The 19664-nt window shown below is 37.2% G+C and overlaps 2 protein-coding genes across 2 annotated transcripts; one reads left to right on the forward strand and one right to left on the reverse strand.

Annotated features, from left to right (window-relative positions):
• Nucleotides 1–1039: 1039 nt before the first annotated feature.
• Nucleotides 1040–9204, reverse strand: slc34a2a (solute carrier family 34 member 2a). The gene is made up of 13 exons (XM_041984319.1): nucleotides 9181–9204; nucleotides 8321–8387; nucleotides 7984–8094; nucleotides 7241–7369; nucleotides 6842–6985; nucleotides 6627–6738; nucleotides 4633–4825; nucleotides 3945–4040; nucleotides 3735–3855; nucleotides 2977–3144; nucleotides 2771–2887; nucleotides 2428–2552; nucleotides 1040–1603 (listed from the first exon to the last, which is right to left on the reverse strand). Exons 1-13 carry the CDS (start codon nucleotides 9202–9204, stop codon nucleotides 1040–1042), a joined length of 1971 nt encoding a protein of 656 aa, XP_041840253.1.
• Nucleotides 9205–14405: 5201 nt separating this feature from the next.
• Nucleotides 14406–19330, forward strand: LOC121639113 (OCIA domain-containing protein 1). Its single transcript, XM_041984338.1, has 8 exons — nucleotides 14406–14589; nucleotides 15772–15856; nucleotides 16245–16298; nucleotides 16397–16444; nucleotides 18246–18375; nucleotides 18516–18688; nucleotides 18888–19046; nucleotides 19130–19330. Exons 1-8 carry the CDS (start codon nucleotides 14536–14538, stop codon nucleotides 19165–19167), a joined length of 741 nt encoding a protein of 246 aa, XP_041840272.1. The 5' UTR covers nucleotides 14406–14535; the 3' UTR covers nucleotides 19168–19330.
• Nucleotides 19331–19664: the final 334 nt, after the last annotated feature.

A 19664-nucleotide genomic window follows, 5' to 3' on the forward strand; every position in this document is an offset into this window, starting at 1 on the left:
ATGCCCAGTGGAAATGTCTTATTACAAGTGTAATATACAGAGTAAGTAAACTATTACACCCACGATGGAGCTGATCCAGCCTAATGCAAATAAATTCAGGTAAACTAAAAATGCAACCTGCATCACCACATACATGAAAATTTAGCTGCTTCTTCTTCTGAAGAAAAACAAAATCATGATAAAATCCAGCATGACAAAACTAACATCATACCCGGAAAACAACACTTCCTAAAGAGCTTCTTCTATTTCTCATTATATATGACCTTTGCAGCTTCCCCAGAGTTTTTAACCTGATTTGTAAATTATTTACCCTTTTTTATGGCTTTTCATATCAACCATATTGGCTATACCATGAGCTATACCAGCTACTGACAACACTACACATATCAGTTTATTTATTCCAAATTGGTAAATAGTAACAACCCCATTGCAAATTGTGTTTTAATTATGCAACATTTTAAAAGCTTTGTTCAGATTTACTTGTCATTGGAGGAGCACAAAACCAACAGTATTAATCTGCACCTGAAAACAGTGATGAGCAAATGTCCTATTTCCTTCCCCAGTTCTTTGAAGTCAGTGTTTAACCAGTTAAAAGAATTTACATTTGATTGCAGTTTTTATGTCTCATACCAAAACAATCTGACATGGAGCTGGGAGCTACAAACAGGACTGTTTCAGTCAAAGTACTTTACATGTTCTTGATTATACATTTTTTGGGGCTTGGTTGAGACCAAAGACTATACTGTATATTGCCCTTATTTGATGTATAATTTTAAGGCCACATCACTTAACTTAAAGCACCAACACTAGCATTCCTCTTTATATATATATATATATATATTTTTTTTTCTTATAAACAAATACAACTATTCTTTAAATTACACAAAAAAAATCTACTCAACATAAATAATTTTAAAAACCATTGTTTCTTGTCTCATGGTCAATATGCTTCTTGGCATCAGACATGGCCACACACACACACACACACTCACACACACACACACACACACACACACATACACACAGTGAATATAAAATTTCAAAGCCTGGTCATATTCAAAATCTTTAGCTCTATCTTTGTTTCATTTTGTACTTCTTTCTCTGCATTCATCATGGGGTTGTCATACACAGCTGTCTGCATTTTACTGCCTTTTTCCATGGATTGTACTTCTTGTTCTTGGTTATCAGATACAACTTGGCAGCATTTACAGCAGCAACAACATTTGGCTGCAATCCCAGTAACCACTTTATCCCAGGGAGCCAGGGAGTGGGCCCAGAGAGGGAGAAAGTCCCAGGATCGCAGCACTGCAGGCAGACACCCAGGTTTTCGTTTCTGCAGCACGTTAATGATCAAAATTATGATCAACATGACCACCAGAGGTACACCTACGCCCACAAGTACCTGCCAACCAGCCAGTGACAGGCTGAATACAAAGAGTGGCAAAACAAAGAAGCAGAAAATGATGTAGACAGCAGCAAACCAGCGATACTTGGCTGTGACGTTCCCTATACTTTTAGCCAGCCGGATGGGGATGCGGGTGAAGGGGATTGGGTACCACAGAATGATGCCAGAGATGTTGAACAGGAAGTGCACAAGAGCAATCTGTAGGAATCATTGCAGGTATTATTAATTATCTTATAATAATACAAGCATTACATGAACTAATACGTCTCAATTTAGTTCTTATAAGTGACTTTCTGCCCAGTCAGGGAAACCAGAATAACCTGTTTTATCTAGGTAACTAATTTTAGATTAAATCATACTTTTTCCAGTGAGTTTTTCTGAAAAATAGAATTCTGCTTGATACAAGAAAGCAATAAAATCAGATGGAAATTGTTTCCAATCTATTTGTTTGGAAGTCTAAGTGGAAAGAAAGCTAGCTGAGCAGGGACAAGAACTGAAATTTTATCAAATGGTAAAGAAGCATCTGAAGCAGGGATCATCAATCCTGATCCTTGAGGACCAGTGTCTTGAGGGTTTTATAAGTTTCCCTACTGCAACACACCTGACTCAAATAATTTGATAATTATCAGACTTGTGCACAGCTTGACATCAAGCGCCGAATCAGGTGTGTTGCAGCAGGGAAACTTAAAAAACCCTCAGGACACCAGCCCTCGAGGACCAGGACTGAGGATCCCTGGTCTAAAGAAACACTAAGAAAATATAATTTGATTTCTACTTCAAAAAATCTAAAAGATGCAAACTTAGTTGTTTATTTTGCTATATATTGTCCACTGGATAAATCCTTTTAAACTCCATGGTGATTGGACAATTATTTTGAGCTGCAATTAAATGTTATACACTAACTGTTCTATAATGGGCCATTAATACTAAACCTTGACATATAAGGCTACACTTTCTTTTCTCCAAGTTGTATAACTGTTGTAAACAGTAGAACAATAAGCACTTTTCTATGAATCACTCACCTGTAGAGCATTACCCAGTGTTTCTCCTGGACTTGCCATGGCTGCCAAAATGGATGTTGTGGTGGTGCCAATATTTGAACCCAAAGATAGTGGGTATGCTCTCTCTATGCTGATGACACCAATCCCTATTTACATAAGAGAGACACTGCTTAAAATGCACAAATTACTCTCTTTTTCTCCAATGAGCACCACTTTCTTTATTACTCCTGTTTTGCCATAGAAGTACAATTATTAGCTATAAGTTTAGCTAACTTAAGATAATTAAAGCAACCAAACATAAATCAATAAAGGACAGAGACAGTGAATGAAACAGGTGAACTGATGAGTGGATGATTGATCTCACCAACAAGTGGAGTAATAGCTGATGTGAACACCGAACTGCTCTGCACAATGAAAGTCATTCCAGCACCAACTATGATGGCAATATAACCCGTGACCCAGCTGAATGGAAATGGGAAATCTACACACACACACACATACACTTAAATGTTTCACCAACCAGTGTATCATGTTAAGTTAACTGAATGTCCAGTGGGAAATGATGCACACCTGTGTTGATGATCTTCTTGATGACTACAGCGACCTGTCCCTTTAGCATGGAGTTAAGCAACTTGACAATAAGGATCAAGCAAGAGCAGAGAACCAGCAGAGAGAGAGCCAGCAGGATTAGACCCACTGCCATGTCAGGCAAACTCACGTTCACAAAGAGATGCTTACCTGAAGAACACAGAAACATATTTTAAGGGTCTGTAAGTGGAAAAGCTCTGATTAAACCATGAACTTTTACTATTATTACAATATAGTGTTGTCTTAAAAGAACAAAATGTGTCAGTTGCCACGTTTACATGGACACAAGTATTCGGTTTTAAAGCCTGATCAAAATAAAGATGCTTTATGTAAACATACCAATCAGAAAAATCTGATCTGATCACGCTCAATCAGGTCAAAATGTAATTCTGGTCAAGAGGGGTTGGTTATGCTTAGAGGTTCAAATGGTGTGCATGAAAACGTATGTCTGGTACAAATGATCCTTATTGGGCATGCCTGTTACATCAGCCATACATCAACATTATGTGATTCCACATGTCACATTATGGCTTGACTTTATTTTGACTACCAGTCAAAAGTGCATGTCAAATTTATTTATTTAGTTTGAACACGTGATGCATGTAAACGCACGTCATGAGCAGAATGAATTTTTAAGGCTCATGTAAACATTAGAGTTCTGACTGGAACGCCACTGAATATATTTTGTGCCTGTAAACATGGCAATTGTCATTTTTCACTTCTTTGAAAATTTGACTTACATTTCTGTAGATTATATGTTTCGGACACATTCTTCAGTGTAAAGGTGTAATTGCCGTCAACCCAGCAGAGTGTGGGAGAGGTGCAGTTCTCTGGTCCTGGAACTGTGACATTCATTAAGGTCTGAAACACAATATATGTTGACAGTAAAGTTATTCATACCAATATTTGGTCAGGTATAGTTTTTTGACACACTTTATTACAAGTCTTACTGTGTTGGTATAGGTTAGGCACCATTTCTTAATGAGACTCTTATTTCGGGCTTCTTCATCTCCAGTGGCCATTCCACTGAGGACAGACTGATCCAGCTGAGTCAGACAGAAAGAAAAACAAAAGTACAACAAAATGAAGATAACAACCTCATATAATGCTCTCCTATCTTGCTGATTGACTTGGGGGTCATATATAGTTCCGAATGGGATTACAGATATCACAAACACACATTAATGTCCATTTAGCATATAGTTATTAATAATCCCTCTGGAGTAGAGGGACAAGAGACAAATATCACCCACATAGGCAGTTGATGAGATGATTCTGTAGAAATGCAGTGTACAATGCAATGTGATCAAGAAAAAAGTTGCTGATGTAGAACAACACATAGAAGTATATTACATGCTGCATTCACTTGCACTTGGACATCTGAGGTTTACCAAGGTAGAAGTCAGTTTACACTACATATGCAGTATATGTGGTAATATGATTCTCTGTTTCTGGCCCCACCCTTCCAGTTGACTTGATATGTAGCATCAGTCAACCAAATCTCTAAATCAACACTGTAGTTGACAGCTTGTGTCAGATACACACTCTGTGCCCCTCTAGTTTCTAACAATATTCTTCAGACTTTAGCATGAAAGACAGTCTGCAAAAGAAAAAAAATCTCTCATAGTGACATCTTGCCTCTATGATGGACTCAGTGAGGGGGTCAGTGATCACGTTTAACAGGTCTGGGGGCTCTCCACTCTGGATGTGAAAGGAGTCGATGATAAGCTTGGTGACCTTGTACAAATAACCCGTAGCAACTTCCAGAGGCAGCAGCACCAGCACAGACAGCCAGTTGAAGAAGTCGTGCACTGTGGCGCCTGCAAAAGCCCTGCATACAAAAAGAAAAAAAAAACATAAATGCAAAGTAACATTTAATGTATTTGACCTATATATCATGGCATCTAGGTAAAGATAAAGTAATAGACTCCATTTATGAAGCACTTGTTTTTTATTGATCCCCTAAGGAGTTTTACACATTTACACACTGATCAGTGCAGTTGGGAGCAAAGTGTGGTTCATAGTATGGTTCAATATCTTGCCCAAGGACACTTAAAATGGCTTGGAACATCAGGAAAGAAGCTGCTAACCTTTTGATTGGCATGCAATTCAAACAGTTGAAGTTGTTAGAAAAAATCAAAGAAAGCATTTGTTGGAAATGTATCCAGCTTTGTACAATTACTCAAGAGATTTTCATAGATAGAGGTGTCATATTGTGTTACATTGCTCTTTGTTTATATTGCAATTTTTAGTTTTTTGCAAAATGAGGATACTAATTATTTGGAGGAATTAAGGAATTGGTGTCAATTTGTGTGCAATACAAGACTTAAGCTGTTTAAACAGCCCATAGTTGTTGTTTTATTTTCCTGTTCGTGATGCATCATACATTTTGAACAGAAGACAGATCTGGACAAGCCAGTCAATCACACACTCCACAAGCCACACTGTTGTAAGTCATACAGAAAGAGGTCTGACATTGTCTTGCTGAAATAAGCATCTATCTAATGGGAAAAGAATCACCCTGATGGTAGTGTATGTCTTCCCAAAATTCAAATATATACTTGTGGTATATTGTACCAATACTGTGTTGTGGTAACTTCATATGTTTGCAAGTTAGCCATGCCACTGATACAGATTTATCCCGTTCTGTCACAAATGCAGATAACAGCTTGATGTTGTTTTTCCTCTCGTCTTTGTCACACAGAACCAGATACTTTTTATTTTCTTAAAAGCAACTGAAACACAAAGTCATCTGACCACAGATTGTGTGTCCACTGCCTTTTCATTTGTCTTAGATGAGCCTATGCCCAGAAAACTCAGCAGTATTTCTGCTTGTTTCTAGTGTTTTGTTTTTTTTTGTTTGTTTTTTTTTACATGTGTGATAAAATTTCAGGTTACAATCCTGGATGATGCAGCAGGCTGTGTTGAGTGAAAGTCAATTTCCAAGTTACTCCTGAACTATTTAGATCATGATGGCTAAAACACTTTCATGCAGAGTTGCATGAGGGTTCAAAGGTCGAATATTTCCAACAGTGGTTTCAGACCTTAGCTTTTACATACTGAAATTACCCAAATTCACCAAATATTTTTACAATAATATGTAATGTAAATATTGGAGGAAAAAAAGCTAAGTTCTTTACAGTTTTGCTTTTAGAACACATTTTTGGGAGTTTATCTATGATTCTCTGACAGAATTTAACACAAGGTGATGAACCATAACCAATTCTTGCTTACAAAGATTAAGCCTTTAGTGGACATTCCTTTTATACCTAATACTGACACCCTTACCACTCACATCAGTCATTTGTAAAATCTTCTGAATTCTGTTTCTTGTATATTCTAACAACATTTCTCTCTATTTCTTGTCATCAAATTATAGATTTGTTTATATTTTTGAAAACAATGAAGCTGGGTTGAAAATTAAGTTTTTTGCGGGGCAAATTCAGGTTTGTGTCGAATAAAGGTTCAAAGGAATTAAACTACAAATAAAACATTTCCCAAACAAAGGTTGTATTTTTTTTCTAGCAGAATTTCCCATTTCTCAAACTATAAGTGTACTAAATATAATTTTTCATGATATTGCTGTAGATACTGCTTTAGACTCAACAAAATGAAACAAACAAAATCATTACCTGCGAAAGGTGCTGCGCTCACCAGCCTGCGTCATGGCCACAAGCGTATTGGTTACAGAGGTGCCAATGTTAGTGCCCATGATGATAGGAACAGCTACCTGGACAGTTAGCACTGTCAAAGCACAAAGATCTCTTAGTGTTTCATCCCTCCATGCAGAAGCTCATCATCATTTCTGCATGTTTACTCTATATTTTTGAGTGGCATAAAAACTTACACCCTGAGGAAACCATGCTGACCACAATAGAGGAGGAAGTGGATGAGCTCTGGACCAGCAGAGTGACCAGAACACCGATAACCAGTCCAGCCAGCGGGTTAGACAAAATTGAGTTGTCCTGGAAGATGTCACCTGCTGTTTTACCTGGGGAAGGTGAACATCAAAGCATGTGCACCTTCATGAAAAGGGTTGCTGTAGTGTGTTTTATTTGCTTTTTTTTTTTCTTTGCATTACACATCAGGAAATCTACTAACTTTAAAGTTCATAATTAAAAAAAAGGCTGAATTCAATTTAGCTCAGACTAGACTAACAAATCACTGTGATTAAAAAAAGATAATAAAAAAAAAAGGCCCATAGCATGTGGGTCTAAACATGGGTCGTGACAAGAAAATAATCTACCTCCAACGAGCTGAAAAGCTGAGCTAAGGATGTCAAGGGAGCAGATGAACATGTAGAGGAAACCAAGCAGCAGAATCAGCTTCATCACTGACAGCAGCACCCTCAGCACCTTGCCTTTGGCATCCAGAGCTGCAACAAACAAGGAAGATTACATCGGATCAAATACATGATATATGAAATACATGAAAGTGGCAGGAATCAAAATGGAATAAAAAAGTTAATATCGACCTTACAGTTAGGAGCAAGAACAACATGGAGGGAAGGAGTGCCACAACACAAAACTCAATTCAGTTTAGTTATTTCATAATTCTCTGGAATAATGTTATTTTTGTATATTAGTAATATTATTTCAGGTTTGGATTTTACCTATCTCTCTGCAGCAGTAAACTGCGGTCACTCAAGAGTAGAGGGTAGTTAGCTAATCTTAACTTTGACATGATTTGTCGGTGATATGCTGGCACAGGCTCAGCAGACTTCCTGATAAGTATCAGGATCATAACATTTCTTACATCTATGCTTTCTAGACAATAACATTTCTGACTGATTTTTAGAGGTTTTCTGGGATTTACTACGCGCATTATTGAGTACATTTTTTTCATTGTAATTTTACATAAATATCAAAGGTCAAACAGTTTACTACATAAAATCTAAATGTATGTGTTTTTCTATGTGTATTTGGAGTTTGAATTACAATACAAATAATACAGTACTTTTATGGAACAGAGGTAAATCACAGGTCATACCTGACCACGGTACTCCGGTGTCCTTCATCTCCGGAAGGTCCCACGGGTCTACATCGTCTGACTCCTGCTCAATCAAACCCATAGTGGAGTGTGAAGGACTCGCCTTGACTTCTGAAACACACATGAGATCTGAGTAAGCTAGCTACCTTTTTACTTTTTATTTTATTTATTTATTTTTTTACTGTACACAGACAGTAAATCCATTAATCCAAATCCTACTTTGGTTCACCAGTAGATTGTTGTAAAGTGCTACATAAACAAAGTACATTTACATTTACATTTCTAGTCTCTTTGTGTATTTAAAATGACAAAATTGACATAATTAGCTGGAAATTACCTTTGCTGTTCTTGTCATATTTATCCTCGTGGCCCTCCCTACTCGCTCTTCTTTGAGAAGCCATTGACTGAAAAAGGAGGAAAAACTGTATAAGAAATTATTTCCAAAATAACCATGGTTTTAGTTTGTATATTTTTTATTTGCTTGTACTTACAAACTAATTTTTTCTTTTGTGTTTAAAATGTTTCTTTCTAACAATTAGGAATGGCAGAAAATCTGCCAAGAACAATTTTACTACTTATAAAGTAATAGCTTTTTGGAATCAAATTTTGCTCTATGTATGTATTACCGGGTGTTTTTAAAAAAAAAACACACACATACAGACATGTGCACACACACTTTTCTCACATGCCAGATTATTGATCTTATTGTCACATGCTGTGGCTGCAGTAAAATTCCATTAACAGTAGAGAGAAGGAAAAGTAAATCAATCTCACAGCAGAGCTACACTTGTTTCGAGATATGCATCATTAGTTTGCTATTAAGATTTGATTCTTTAATTTTTGATTAAATACTCACATACACGATAATAACATTAACTTCTGTGTTCCAAATAAAGTCTTGTTTTCTATAATTATTTGTCTAGAAAAGGATTACTACGCAGATTTCACTGAATTCATTTCCTGTTTGTTTTTAGCTAAAATCCAACATTTCTGTCATTATACATCAAACAATTCTGCTTTCATTTTGATTACCACTTTGTTTCCAAAATCTTCTGTTTTCATTTGCAGAAGCAATTAAAAATACACAATTTTAAAAAAAAAACACAATTTAACTTCTCATGTTATCTTGAAATTAAATTTTATCTATTCCAAGCGGTAGCAGTAGTAAAGCATCAGACTGACATCATCAGTTTTCACCTGTGGCGGGCGCAGTGAGTCCATGCTTCATGAGGGCTGAGCACACCTTGTCTCCAGGTTTAGAAGAGCTGCCTCTGCCCAGGATAGGTGGAAAGGTTGGGAGGCATCAGAGGAAAGTGGGATGTGCAGCTTTCACGTCAGCAGGAACACTTTCTTCTCTTAGATAAGCCAAACACACCTTTCAAACCTTGATCAGCCGTACCAACTTGTTCTCTTCCTGTTGTGTTGCAATCTAACTCACTTTGATCCTGATTATAAGTCCCTGTTTATGCAGCGTCCACATACACACACTCACACACACACACACACCTCTACACGTGCTGTGGTTAAAGCTCACCTAAACACTTAAAACTCTTGAGAGTTGCTTGCTTGTCCAATATGAAAATGTGTCCATCCATTTTAGGAAACCTTGTTCTGTCCGAGTCTGTTAACAAATACTCTGTTCTGTGTGTTACGCACAGCCTCAGAGTGACTTTTGCTGGTCGACCCGTCGATTAACCATGGGAGAGGAGTGACAGAGAGGTTGGCTCCCCTGGCAGAGATTTATCCAGATTTCTAGGGGTGTTTGGTTGTGGGAGGGGTGCAGGGTGCATTCAATGTCACACAGGCCCAACTTAAGTTTGTAAATGTGACCATGTTCTATTTTGGGGGAAGTTTTTTTCTATTCATTGATTCTCTTAATATAGTTACGAATTGATCCATGTTTCAGAACATCATTGACACAAAGTTTCAACCTATAAAACTGGTGATGGCGGCTCGGCCAAACTGAGCCACTGACTTTCCATGGAAGCTGTGATCAGACAGTAGGTGACTGGAGGATAATCTGACTGCATCAGTGGAGGCCACACCACTGATGGACTACCACATTTCCTTATTTGGCTTCTGTTGGTGTATTTTGCTAAATCTGTTGTAATCTACAATAGTTTTAACAAAACGCTTAACACTAAAACATAAATAAATACAGACATTTTTTAAAGCCATGTTTAATTTGTCTTTTTTTTCCTTTTATTGTACCAAAGATGAAACCGCATTGATGTACTTATTGCAAGCAGTGAATATCAATCATAGCTAAAGTTTCAGGTTTGCCTGAGGAAGTAATTAGGACTTCTATCAGAACATTTTACATATTTTCTTTTTTTTAAAAAAGGGCTCTTTTAGGGGCCCATTAAAGAGCTGGTCTGGTTTGTTAAGTTGACCCTATAGTGGCCTTGGCGTCATGGATGCCTCAAAGTGCATCCATGCAGCCCAATTCACTGATGACCCTGTCAGTTCATGTGATGCGCACTAGAGCTCCCCAAGTGTGGCTATAATTGGTCACCCTGGTTTTGACCTTAACCTTATAGAGGAGCTCCTCTACCATGCACACCAGCACAGATCAGAAAGTCAGACAGAAATCATTTTTAATCTGACCTCTCCTGTCATGCAGTAAAACTAGACAGATAATAAACAGGAAAACAATGGATCAAATCCACTTCTACTTTTAGGTTTGCCAACTCTGACATAAGAATATAATAATAAGAATATGCTCTATTGTCATTGCACAGAATGTTACAAGATTGGTGCAGAATTTCCTCCCCTGTAGATCAATAGGTTAATCAATCAATAAATAAATATACACCATTCTAAAAAGATACTAAAAACAGTCTCTCACCCACTCATCATTCATTTATTTAACTTATTGTTTATTTATAGTTGTAGTTCCTGAGCATCCTCAGGAAGGTCGGTCTGCTGGGCTTTGCCGAACACTGCTGCTGTGTTGGTGTGCCATGTCAGGTCATCAGCCACATGAACACCCAGAAACCTGAAAGAGGGGACCCTCTCCACGTCAACACCGTTAATCCGCGGTGGGGCGTGGTCTGCTCTCCTCTTCCTCCCGTCCATCACCATCTTCTTCCTTTTGTTAGTGACATTATTCGCTGCACACCCCAACTGAACATCTGCACTAAATAAACAAGGGTCTAACCAAGTTAATAATTTTATTTTATTTTACTTATTTTCACCTAAATGAAAGTATAAGCAGAATATGAGACAATCAGAGGCTTCATTGTCCAAGAGTTTGCAAGTGCAACAGCATCACCTAGTCTGTATGGAGCGTTACTACAGCGCTTATTCATAGAGAAGAACTCAGAGAACGTGTGTCTTAACAGAAATATCAACAAAACATTCAAATTCACTTTAAACGCTGCTTGTCATCCAATTACAGCTTTTTAACTTTTCCAATGTTCAGGCCCTTTACAAACCTTCTGTGTATCTGAGTCAGCTTTTTAAGCTTTAGATAGTAATTAAAGATTTCAAGATTTTATTCTTTTCCTATTAGCGTGCATACACTTGGTCTGGGTACACTGGAATTGTTTGCAGAGCTTAGAGGTTAAATAAAATAGCAAAAGGAAAAAAGAAAGAAAGAAACACTAATTTACATTTAGAGAAACATTCATTTACATTATGTAAAACTTGTTGTTAATGGTGCTATTTATGTTGTTTCAGTCATCAGTCTGACTGCGGCTAAAGTGACTAAAGTCTAATTCTGCTAAAAATCTACACTTGTTAACACATTTGTGTGTGTGCATGTGTGTTACAAGATATGCTGTAGTATTATGAGCTAAATAATTTCTTAATTTCTGCTTTGAATCTGTGGAGAACCACCTACAGTCTAAGAAAAGTGAGCTCATACAGCTGTATACTTCACACAGAACACTGGAGGAACCAGTCCTGACAGCTGGGTGTAGTTTCTACAGTATTGTGCATGTGCTGTTGGCTAATAGCCACAAAAAAATAAAAACATATAGAAAAGTGAAAGATCTCACTTTAAAAATCCTAAATTGATCACAGTTTGCCAACAATGTGCAGTTTACATGTTGTTTCTGTTAAATGAGCTGCAATGAAGTGCAGACCATTCTTGTAAGTTGTTTTTTATTTTCTTTATTAAAATTTCTTAAAGAGGCAGTTTTTAGTATTAAGCAACATCAAACTGCTTAGTTATAGATCACAAATGTAGAAGAAATAGACATTTAATATGGCAAAACTACAGCTGCATTATCTACAAGGAGAAAAAGTTAAAGGTCTTATTTTGACTAAGAGACCATGAGAGATTGCATCTGATCAATACACTTCATTGCTTACTGATATTGATCATTATCAGTGCTGCAACCTGCTGCAACATATACAAATTCAGTGGATAATAATTCAGTCTGCTGCTTGTGCCGCCACATGGGCGGTGTGAGGGTGAAGCTGGATCCAGCTGTGGGTCATTTCTTCTTCATGGAAGTTTTTCCAGTTCAAGTCAAATCCCTTCTCCAGTCATTTGGCAGCTGAATTGGCTTCCATTTCACAAAACATGTAATCATCTTGTAAAAAATGGTTGTTAATCGAGGTAAAGGATTTCACAAAACAGTGGATAAGTTTTATCATAGTTTTTTTTTTCACTTTAACACCAAAGTAGGTTTTACAAAGCAAATATTAATCATTTCATTGACATGTAACTTTTTAAAAAAAATAGTTTAAAAGTTTTCTGCACATAAGTTTTACTCGTCACTTTGTTCTTGTTCAGTCTGAACTGTCAGTTTTTCTTTATGTGCTGATTTCCGTACATGGAGGAAAGCAGCTTTTTAGTTCATTCTGCACGTGTTTTTATGTGAGGGGCTTCACACACAGGGACAGCTTCATGTCTGCATCTCGGCTTAGAGGCTTCCAGTTGGGTTAAATCCTTGGTTGAGCAAGTTTGGTAGAGGAGTGTGACAGTTGTGCTGGTGGAGCTTCTTGGAAAGGTTTGACATCCACTATCAGCAAACCCAAGGGAACTAAAACTGAGAAAACAAATAATACATCCTTATGGTACAAACTCCAAAAGACAGGAGTTTAAAAATGCTATGAAATATTAACTTCAAAGGAAATTTACATCTATTTATTTTGTCTAAATACCCGTTTGTTTCCTTACTTTTTCATTGTAATTTAATTATTTTCTATGATTTTATTATAATTTTTGCACACCCTTTTAATTATGTTTAATATGATTTACTTTCACTTGATATTCTTTTAAGTACTTTTAAGTTGCTTCTTCTGCACCCCACTGTAATGCTTTTAATGTTTTATGTAAAACTCTTTGAATTGTTTTGAACATAAAACATACAAATTAAATTGCTTTGCTTTGCCTTTAACTCTGTATGAACTTGGTGGATGTCCACTCAGTCTTGATCTGAAATAAAAAAAAAACAGTTATGAATATTTTCTATAATGTCTCATATGATAATTTAAATGCAGTATAATTTTATCTTTAGCTTATCATGACTTTTTTAAAGTAAAGAGGACTTACTCCACATGTTCTTTGTCTGTGTTGTTCTGTTATCAGGTGTGCTTATCAGGCTATGAGCTCTTTATCATTGTGGAAACCTTTGCATGTACAACAGGAATGTTGGTTCTGTCATTTAATGTTTCTTTTTCCCCTTCAGGTCCACAGTTATGTCTCATCTCAATCATGATCACGTCAGTGAAATAAAAAAGTCAATTTGAGTAACTAATACTAAAAAGACAAAACCTGTGCAACAATACTGAGCAAGAATGCATTATATACTGTACATTTAAATGACTGTAAGTCACTTTTTTCTCAAATCAGTATCACATCCTCACCTTTTATGTACACTCTGTGACTGGCTTAAAAGATGCAAATAAAAGTGGAGTGGATCCGGGACTGGAAAGATGAAGTTGGAACTTCTTAAATCTCTCATGAAGAATATCCTCTAGGTGTTAAACCGTTGGACATAAGTTGCTTGGCATTGGAAGAGAAGATTTGACTAATTTTTCTTGGGACGCAACCCACAACTCTGCTGCTCATCCTAGAAAAGTATTTTCCTTACCAATGCAGCACAGTTTCAAAAAAAGAAATAAACTGGTTTTCCAACAGTATAGATTTATTGCCAAAAAAATGTTACAACACAGAAATAAACAACCCAACATTTATTTTCTTTCTTTTTGTGCAAGGTTTAATGTATAATATAGAGTTTAATGTATAATATAGGACTACAACTACACTAGGGGACAATTCACAACAAGTTTTTAGCTTTTAAATTAACAGATACACAGGCAAACTTTTCTGATTGCATATTCTTTAAGAAATTTGACTCTAATGTATTTTAATGGCTGTTCTCTGCTGCTCCCATCCTGTACTCTGAGGAGTATGAGAATACTGACGGGAAACCTGCTTTAGCGCGTACACACGCACAAGCTTCTACTTCCGGGTTACGTGAGTGTAGAAGCAATGACATTGTACCATGCATTAAACAAGTCAGCGGTGTGGAATTGGTAACACCTTTATGACCCGCATGATTTAAAGACTTAGTAAGCACTGACATTGCGGTCAATATGTCGTCCAACAATACAAGTTTCTCGGAGGAAGGGCAGCGCAGAGCAGCACAGGTGAACTGCTACACAAACATGCTTTACCCGACCTGCTAGCATGTTAGCTAACGTTAGCCAGCGTTGACTTTGCAAGAAGTGCAGACATAAACAGACTGCGTTTTGTTTCCTTCTGATTTAATCTCGTCAGTCTGACGCTGAGTCTGCGTGTGTTGGTTAAAAACGATCTGCTGCCAGTTAATTAAGGAAAAGTTGCATGGGAACTAGCTGGACTGTTGTGTTCATTCGTTACCTCCAAAGAGGCATGAGATCACTTTGTTATGAATCGACGTATTTGTGTGGTTGGGTCCTGGTAATTCATTGAGTTAATCCTTGAATTGTATACTCCGTGGCAATAACAGAGGGTGCAAATATTAGGACCACCTAGAAATGTAATGTCATGTAATCCAGTCCACCAACACCTCCTAGACTGAATGCGTTGCAGCTTCCTAACGGTTGAATATGAATCAGAACTGGTGTATTTTATTGGATTAAATTCACAGATGTAACGAATAAAGTTACTGATGAGTGCAGGATTCATGCTGAGAAGGAGAGTTACAAATCGGCACAGCATATAAAATAAAAATAGCTAGTGTTGCAGCTAGTTAGAAATAAGTAACATTACCAGTTTACAGTGCAAACAAACAAACGAGAGAGGAGAAAGGAAGTTTTATGTAAATATATTAAGTAAATGTTGGGTGGACAAGTCTACAAAGTGGAAGCTCAAGAGTTTACAATTGAGTGAAAACATCTGGAGATTAAACTTTTGCAGCATACTGAAGCAGCGTCCTGGAATTTAGGGACATCTAGTGGTGACATTGCAGATTGCAACCATAATAATCCCTTCCTCACTTTCTTCTTCCAACATGTTATTCATTAAACAGTAACTTAAACTAAAACTTTACCAATAATGTATCCCTACAAATGGTAATAGATTATAAATATATATATATATTTTTATTTTAAGAAAGACTTATGATGAAAGATGCACAATAGTCTGAGGTGATCTACTGGTAAAACTTTGATGACACCATTACTAAATTATTTAAAGGCAGTTTTGTCTACATTGTGTTTTTTGTTTGTTTTAATAGAAATCCCAAGTACTTGTGTGATTTTACACATAAAATATTGGCTACTGTCACATATATATATATATATATATATATATAAAGTGTTATATTACAATTTTTGCTATATCTCCAGGCGCCTATGGGCATGGACTACATCCCCACAGAAGAAGAGAAGAGGGTGTTGAAGGAGTGTAACAAGGAGAGCTTAATTTATAGATGTAAGTTTCTGTCCTGCACATACAGGTCAAGGTTGATATTCTGTATTAAATCCAAAACATATGGAGCCAGTCAGTGGCTATAGACAAGAAAATGTATTTCTTTGAGGCCACAAGTACAATATTCAGCATACAGGGTACTACCTTTCTACATACTGTAGCTGAGACATGAAAGATCTGGTGTGTCGATTCTGTGTATTCATTTGTTCTTGTGCACAAATGAACTAAATCATGCAAATACAAAAACATAAATCCTGAAACAAGTTGTATCTTGTGCTCTCAGAGCAGTAAAACACAGGTTTGAAAACACATTTTTCCCCACCTAGGCTACTGAAAGGCTTAATACATTATGCGATGGACAAATGTGTTCTAACGTTTGCTTTCTTCACAGCGATGCCCCTCTCTGTGATCAGCATGGCTGTCACCCAAGCCCTTGTTGCCAGAGGTAATATGCATTAAGTCAAAGAATTAACAACCAATTTGCAACATTAATTTTGACTGCTGTTAAAGTTTAAGCTGAGAGCAATCTGTTATCATTTGTAGGGACTCTGTCTGCTTCTCCAAGGTTTGGATCTCTACCTAAAGTGGCCTGTAAGTTCATCAGTAAAACATGATACAGTTAAGCAGCACATCAGAATAAAACCCCAGCCTGTATTAAAACACTTCAGGGGAATCTTTCTCACACAGTGTCTTTATTTTTATGATTATTTTCTCAAAAGAAAGCTGGGCTGTGAGATTACTACAGAAGGGGCTGTGTGTCAGTGTAAATTCACCTGGAATTCATAAAAAATGGTTATCGCCTCCTAAAAGAAAACCACATTACTTTCAGTGAAGACCAGAGGATAGCAGCCCAGTCCAGTAATTTGTAATGTCTGATGAACCTGTGCAGATTTACATGTAGAGGTGTTACTCAGGTAAATATCCCAGGAACCTATCACTCGATGTCAACACCTCCATCAATCATCAGTCAGAGGAGTCGAGTTATAGCCCCCAAATTCACCTTAGAGACACCATGAGGATCCAGAAAGAAGTGAACTCCAAGATAGTATGTCATGGGAAGACTGAATACTTCACTATAAAACCTCCTTCAGCTTCATGTAAACTACCAGGATCTTCTTGTTTCATTTCAAGCCAAGGCAGTTTGATAGAAGCAGTGTCGGGGTAGTAACGCGTTACTGTAATGCTGTTACTTTTGTCAGTAACTAATACTCTAATGCTTTACTCTTAAAATACTCAGTTACTGGTACTCTATGGTGCGTTAGTCCAGTACTAGCTATATTAACATCTCAGCCAGCAGCTGTGAGCTTCTTCCTGTTTACAGCGGTGATGCAGCACAACACGGGCAGCGTTGTAAAGTCCGCCCCGTTTCCTTGGTTACAGGGCATGCCCCTACCTACACACACTTCACTTGGGAGAGAGAGACTGTGACAATGTCTGCGAATAACTAAGAAAATATGTAAATAAAATATATAATAAAGAGCAGGAGAAAAACTGGAGGGCTCAACATGGAGGATAGATTTCATTTTTCAGCAGCTGTTATTTTACTTTTTATTTCTATTTAATTTTTCAAATAAAATGATTTAAATAAACTAGAATTAAAAATTAATTTGTTTTTTTTATTTGTATTATAATTCATACAACATTGTAATAAAGTTGTAAGGCTTGTAAGGGGTGATTTTTATTTAAGAATGTTCTTTTTACAAAAGTAACTAAAGAGTTACTTTTACTTACTTTTTGGTGTAAGTAATCAAAGTAACTGAGTTACTTCTTGAATGAAGTAACTAGTAACTGTAACTAGTTACTTTTTTTCAGTAATTAGCACAGCACTGGGTAGGAGGACACATCAGCAGAGTTTGAGGTGGAATATAGCAGGACATCACCGTGATGAGACAGACATCTTTGTAATCAGCAGACTCTCTGCTTTCATACGACACCTTGTTTGTGGAGAAATTAGCAGAAGCTCTGAAGTGGACAGAGCTGTTCTCTTGTGTTTGTTACATTCTCACATAATCGATTGGGGTTTGCATTGTGTTTCATTTGGATGCCAGTGATTGGTAGGCTTTTTTAGTTGAGGGTCTCCCCATCATTTTGATATGTTATGATTGCTGCTTCCTAGTGTGTGCAAGGATGTTCTGTACTGCACGTATCTTATGCTGCGCCCTGTACAGGAGGCTCTTGTTAAGAAGAAGTTAAGCTACAGTATAATGGCTATATTACTTGCATTGCTTACTTGTCTGATTATCATGTGCCCCCTATTTGAAATCATGCGCCATCTGAAGGATGTGGGTGTCATGACAAAAAAAATGTTTAGAAATCGGGACTAAATTCTCTTTTAGACATTTGCTTCCAGTCTGTATGAAAAACATATTTTTGAGTGCCTTTGTTCATTTAGTTGCGGGTTTCTGTGGCTACCTGGCTGGGAAACTGTCATACATGAGGACATGCCAGGAAAAGTTCAAGAGGCTAGAGAACTCCCCTCTGGGAGAAATCCTCAGACAGAAAGCAGGAATGCCTCCACATCAGTAAGTAGAAAACACACAAGAAATCAGCCTCATTAAATGCTAGTGTGTTGTTGAACTGCATGTTTGTTTTACAATCATTGGGATGAGTACCTCTGTTAACAACAGTCCTCGTAGCCTTATTGTTTACTTTCCTTTCCCAGTCCAAATGCTGCCCAGTCAGAGTTTAGTGAGCCAAACGCCCAGTCGTTTGACCCCATGTTCCAGCCTGCAGAAGACTCCAGCACCACGTCCAGCAACAACAGAGATTATGGATACAGCTATAATCCTGAGCCAACTGCTCAAATGAGCAGGGCAGATGACTTTAGCGCTCCAGGTACAACATAGAGAAACAACTTCATCAACAGGACACAAATCATTTCAACTTATTTAAAGGACATAAAGCACAGTCCATACAAGTTAAAAAGGTGAAGTTGGAGATGTTTCAGTTGTCCAAAAAGCTGGTAGCAAGTACAGATATCTTTATTTTTTTAACCCATTCATTTTAACTGGACAACCCTCTTTGTCATCTTTAGTCCAGTCATATGATGAAGAAGAGCCAAAGAGGAAGAGCATCCTTTATGAGGATCTGAGGCTCAAGAACAGGGAGAACTACGAGGTCACGCTCATTCAGAAGGCTGACACACTGCTCAAAACGCCACCACAGAGAGAGCTGGAAAGACCTAAGAAAGAAGGTCAGCTGCTTCTTCAGAGATGCAGATATTCAAGTTAATGAATTCTTTCATCTGTGAAAGCCTGACTTTATTTTTCATTATAGTGAAGAAGAACATCTACGGAGACGCATGGGAAGAATAACTGTCTGAACTGAAGAAGTGATACGTCCTCTGGTGTCACTGATGATGTGGAACACGGGAGTCACAGTAACCACGTTTTATGTAGTTGTACGAGATTCTGATTAATAATGTTGTTGGAAATGTGAATTAAACCAGTTTGATGATTGAAATCTCATTGACACTAACTTGACTGTAGCGTGCTTGTTTTATCTTAAACTTCCTCTCAAGCAATAATTAAACCCCCACTACTTTTTTTTCCCTGAAACTATTCACTTTTACAGTTATCCTTTTGTTTCATTCGACGTGTAAATAATACCTAATTATTTTACATGTAATGCTTCTTCTATAGCATGTAAAGAAAAAAAACCATAGGAACACATTTAAAGTCGTATTTTTAATAGAAATATTGGTACAAAACTGAAATATGGAAACAAGAAAACATTTTAGCCCTCATGGAGCATTTAAGAAAGTTTGCTTCCCCACAGTGGAGAATTTTAACGAACCCTTCACGCCATGCAG

Source organism: Melanotaenia boesemani, chromosome 4, assembly GCF_017639745.1.
Source record: "Melanotaenia boesemani isolate fMelBoe1 chromosome 4, fMelBoe1.pri, whole genome shotgun sequence".
In the NCBI taxonomy this organism is placed as follows: Eukaryota; Metazoa; Chordata; class Actinopteri; order Atheriniformes; family Melanotaeniidae; genus Melanotaenia; species Melanotaenia boesemani.

What these genes read in the sequence shown, in the direction of transcription:
- slc34a2a (XM_041984319.1), bottom strand. Translation starts at nt 9,204, where the DNA reads ATGGACTCACTGCGCCCGCCACAG. An exon ending in ACTCACTGCGCCCGCCACAG is followed by an intron (nt 8,388 to 9,180) that starts GTGAAAACTGAT and finishes CTCCTTTTTCAG; the next exon opens with TCAATGGCTTCTCAAAGAAG. An exon ending in AGCTATTACTCCACTTGTTG is followed by an intron (nt 2,553 to 2,770) that starts GTGAGATCAATC and finishes TTATGTAAATAG; the next exon opens with GGATTGGTGTCATCAGCATA.
- LOC121639113 (XM_041984338.1), top strand. Translation starts at nt 14,536, where the DNA reads ATGTCGTCCAACAATACAAGTTTCTCGGAGGAAGGGCAGCGCAGAGCA. An exon ending in CCAAGCCCTTGTTGCCAGAG is followed by an intron (nt 16,299 to 16,396) that starts GTAATATGCATT and finishes TATCATTTGTAG; the next exon opens with GGACTCTGTCTGCTTCTCCA. An exon ending in GGAAAGACCTAAGAAAGAAG is followed by an intron (nt 19,047 to 19,129) that starts GTCAGCTGCTTC and finishes TTTTCATTATAG; the next exon opens with TGAAGAAGAACATCTACGGA.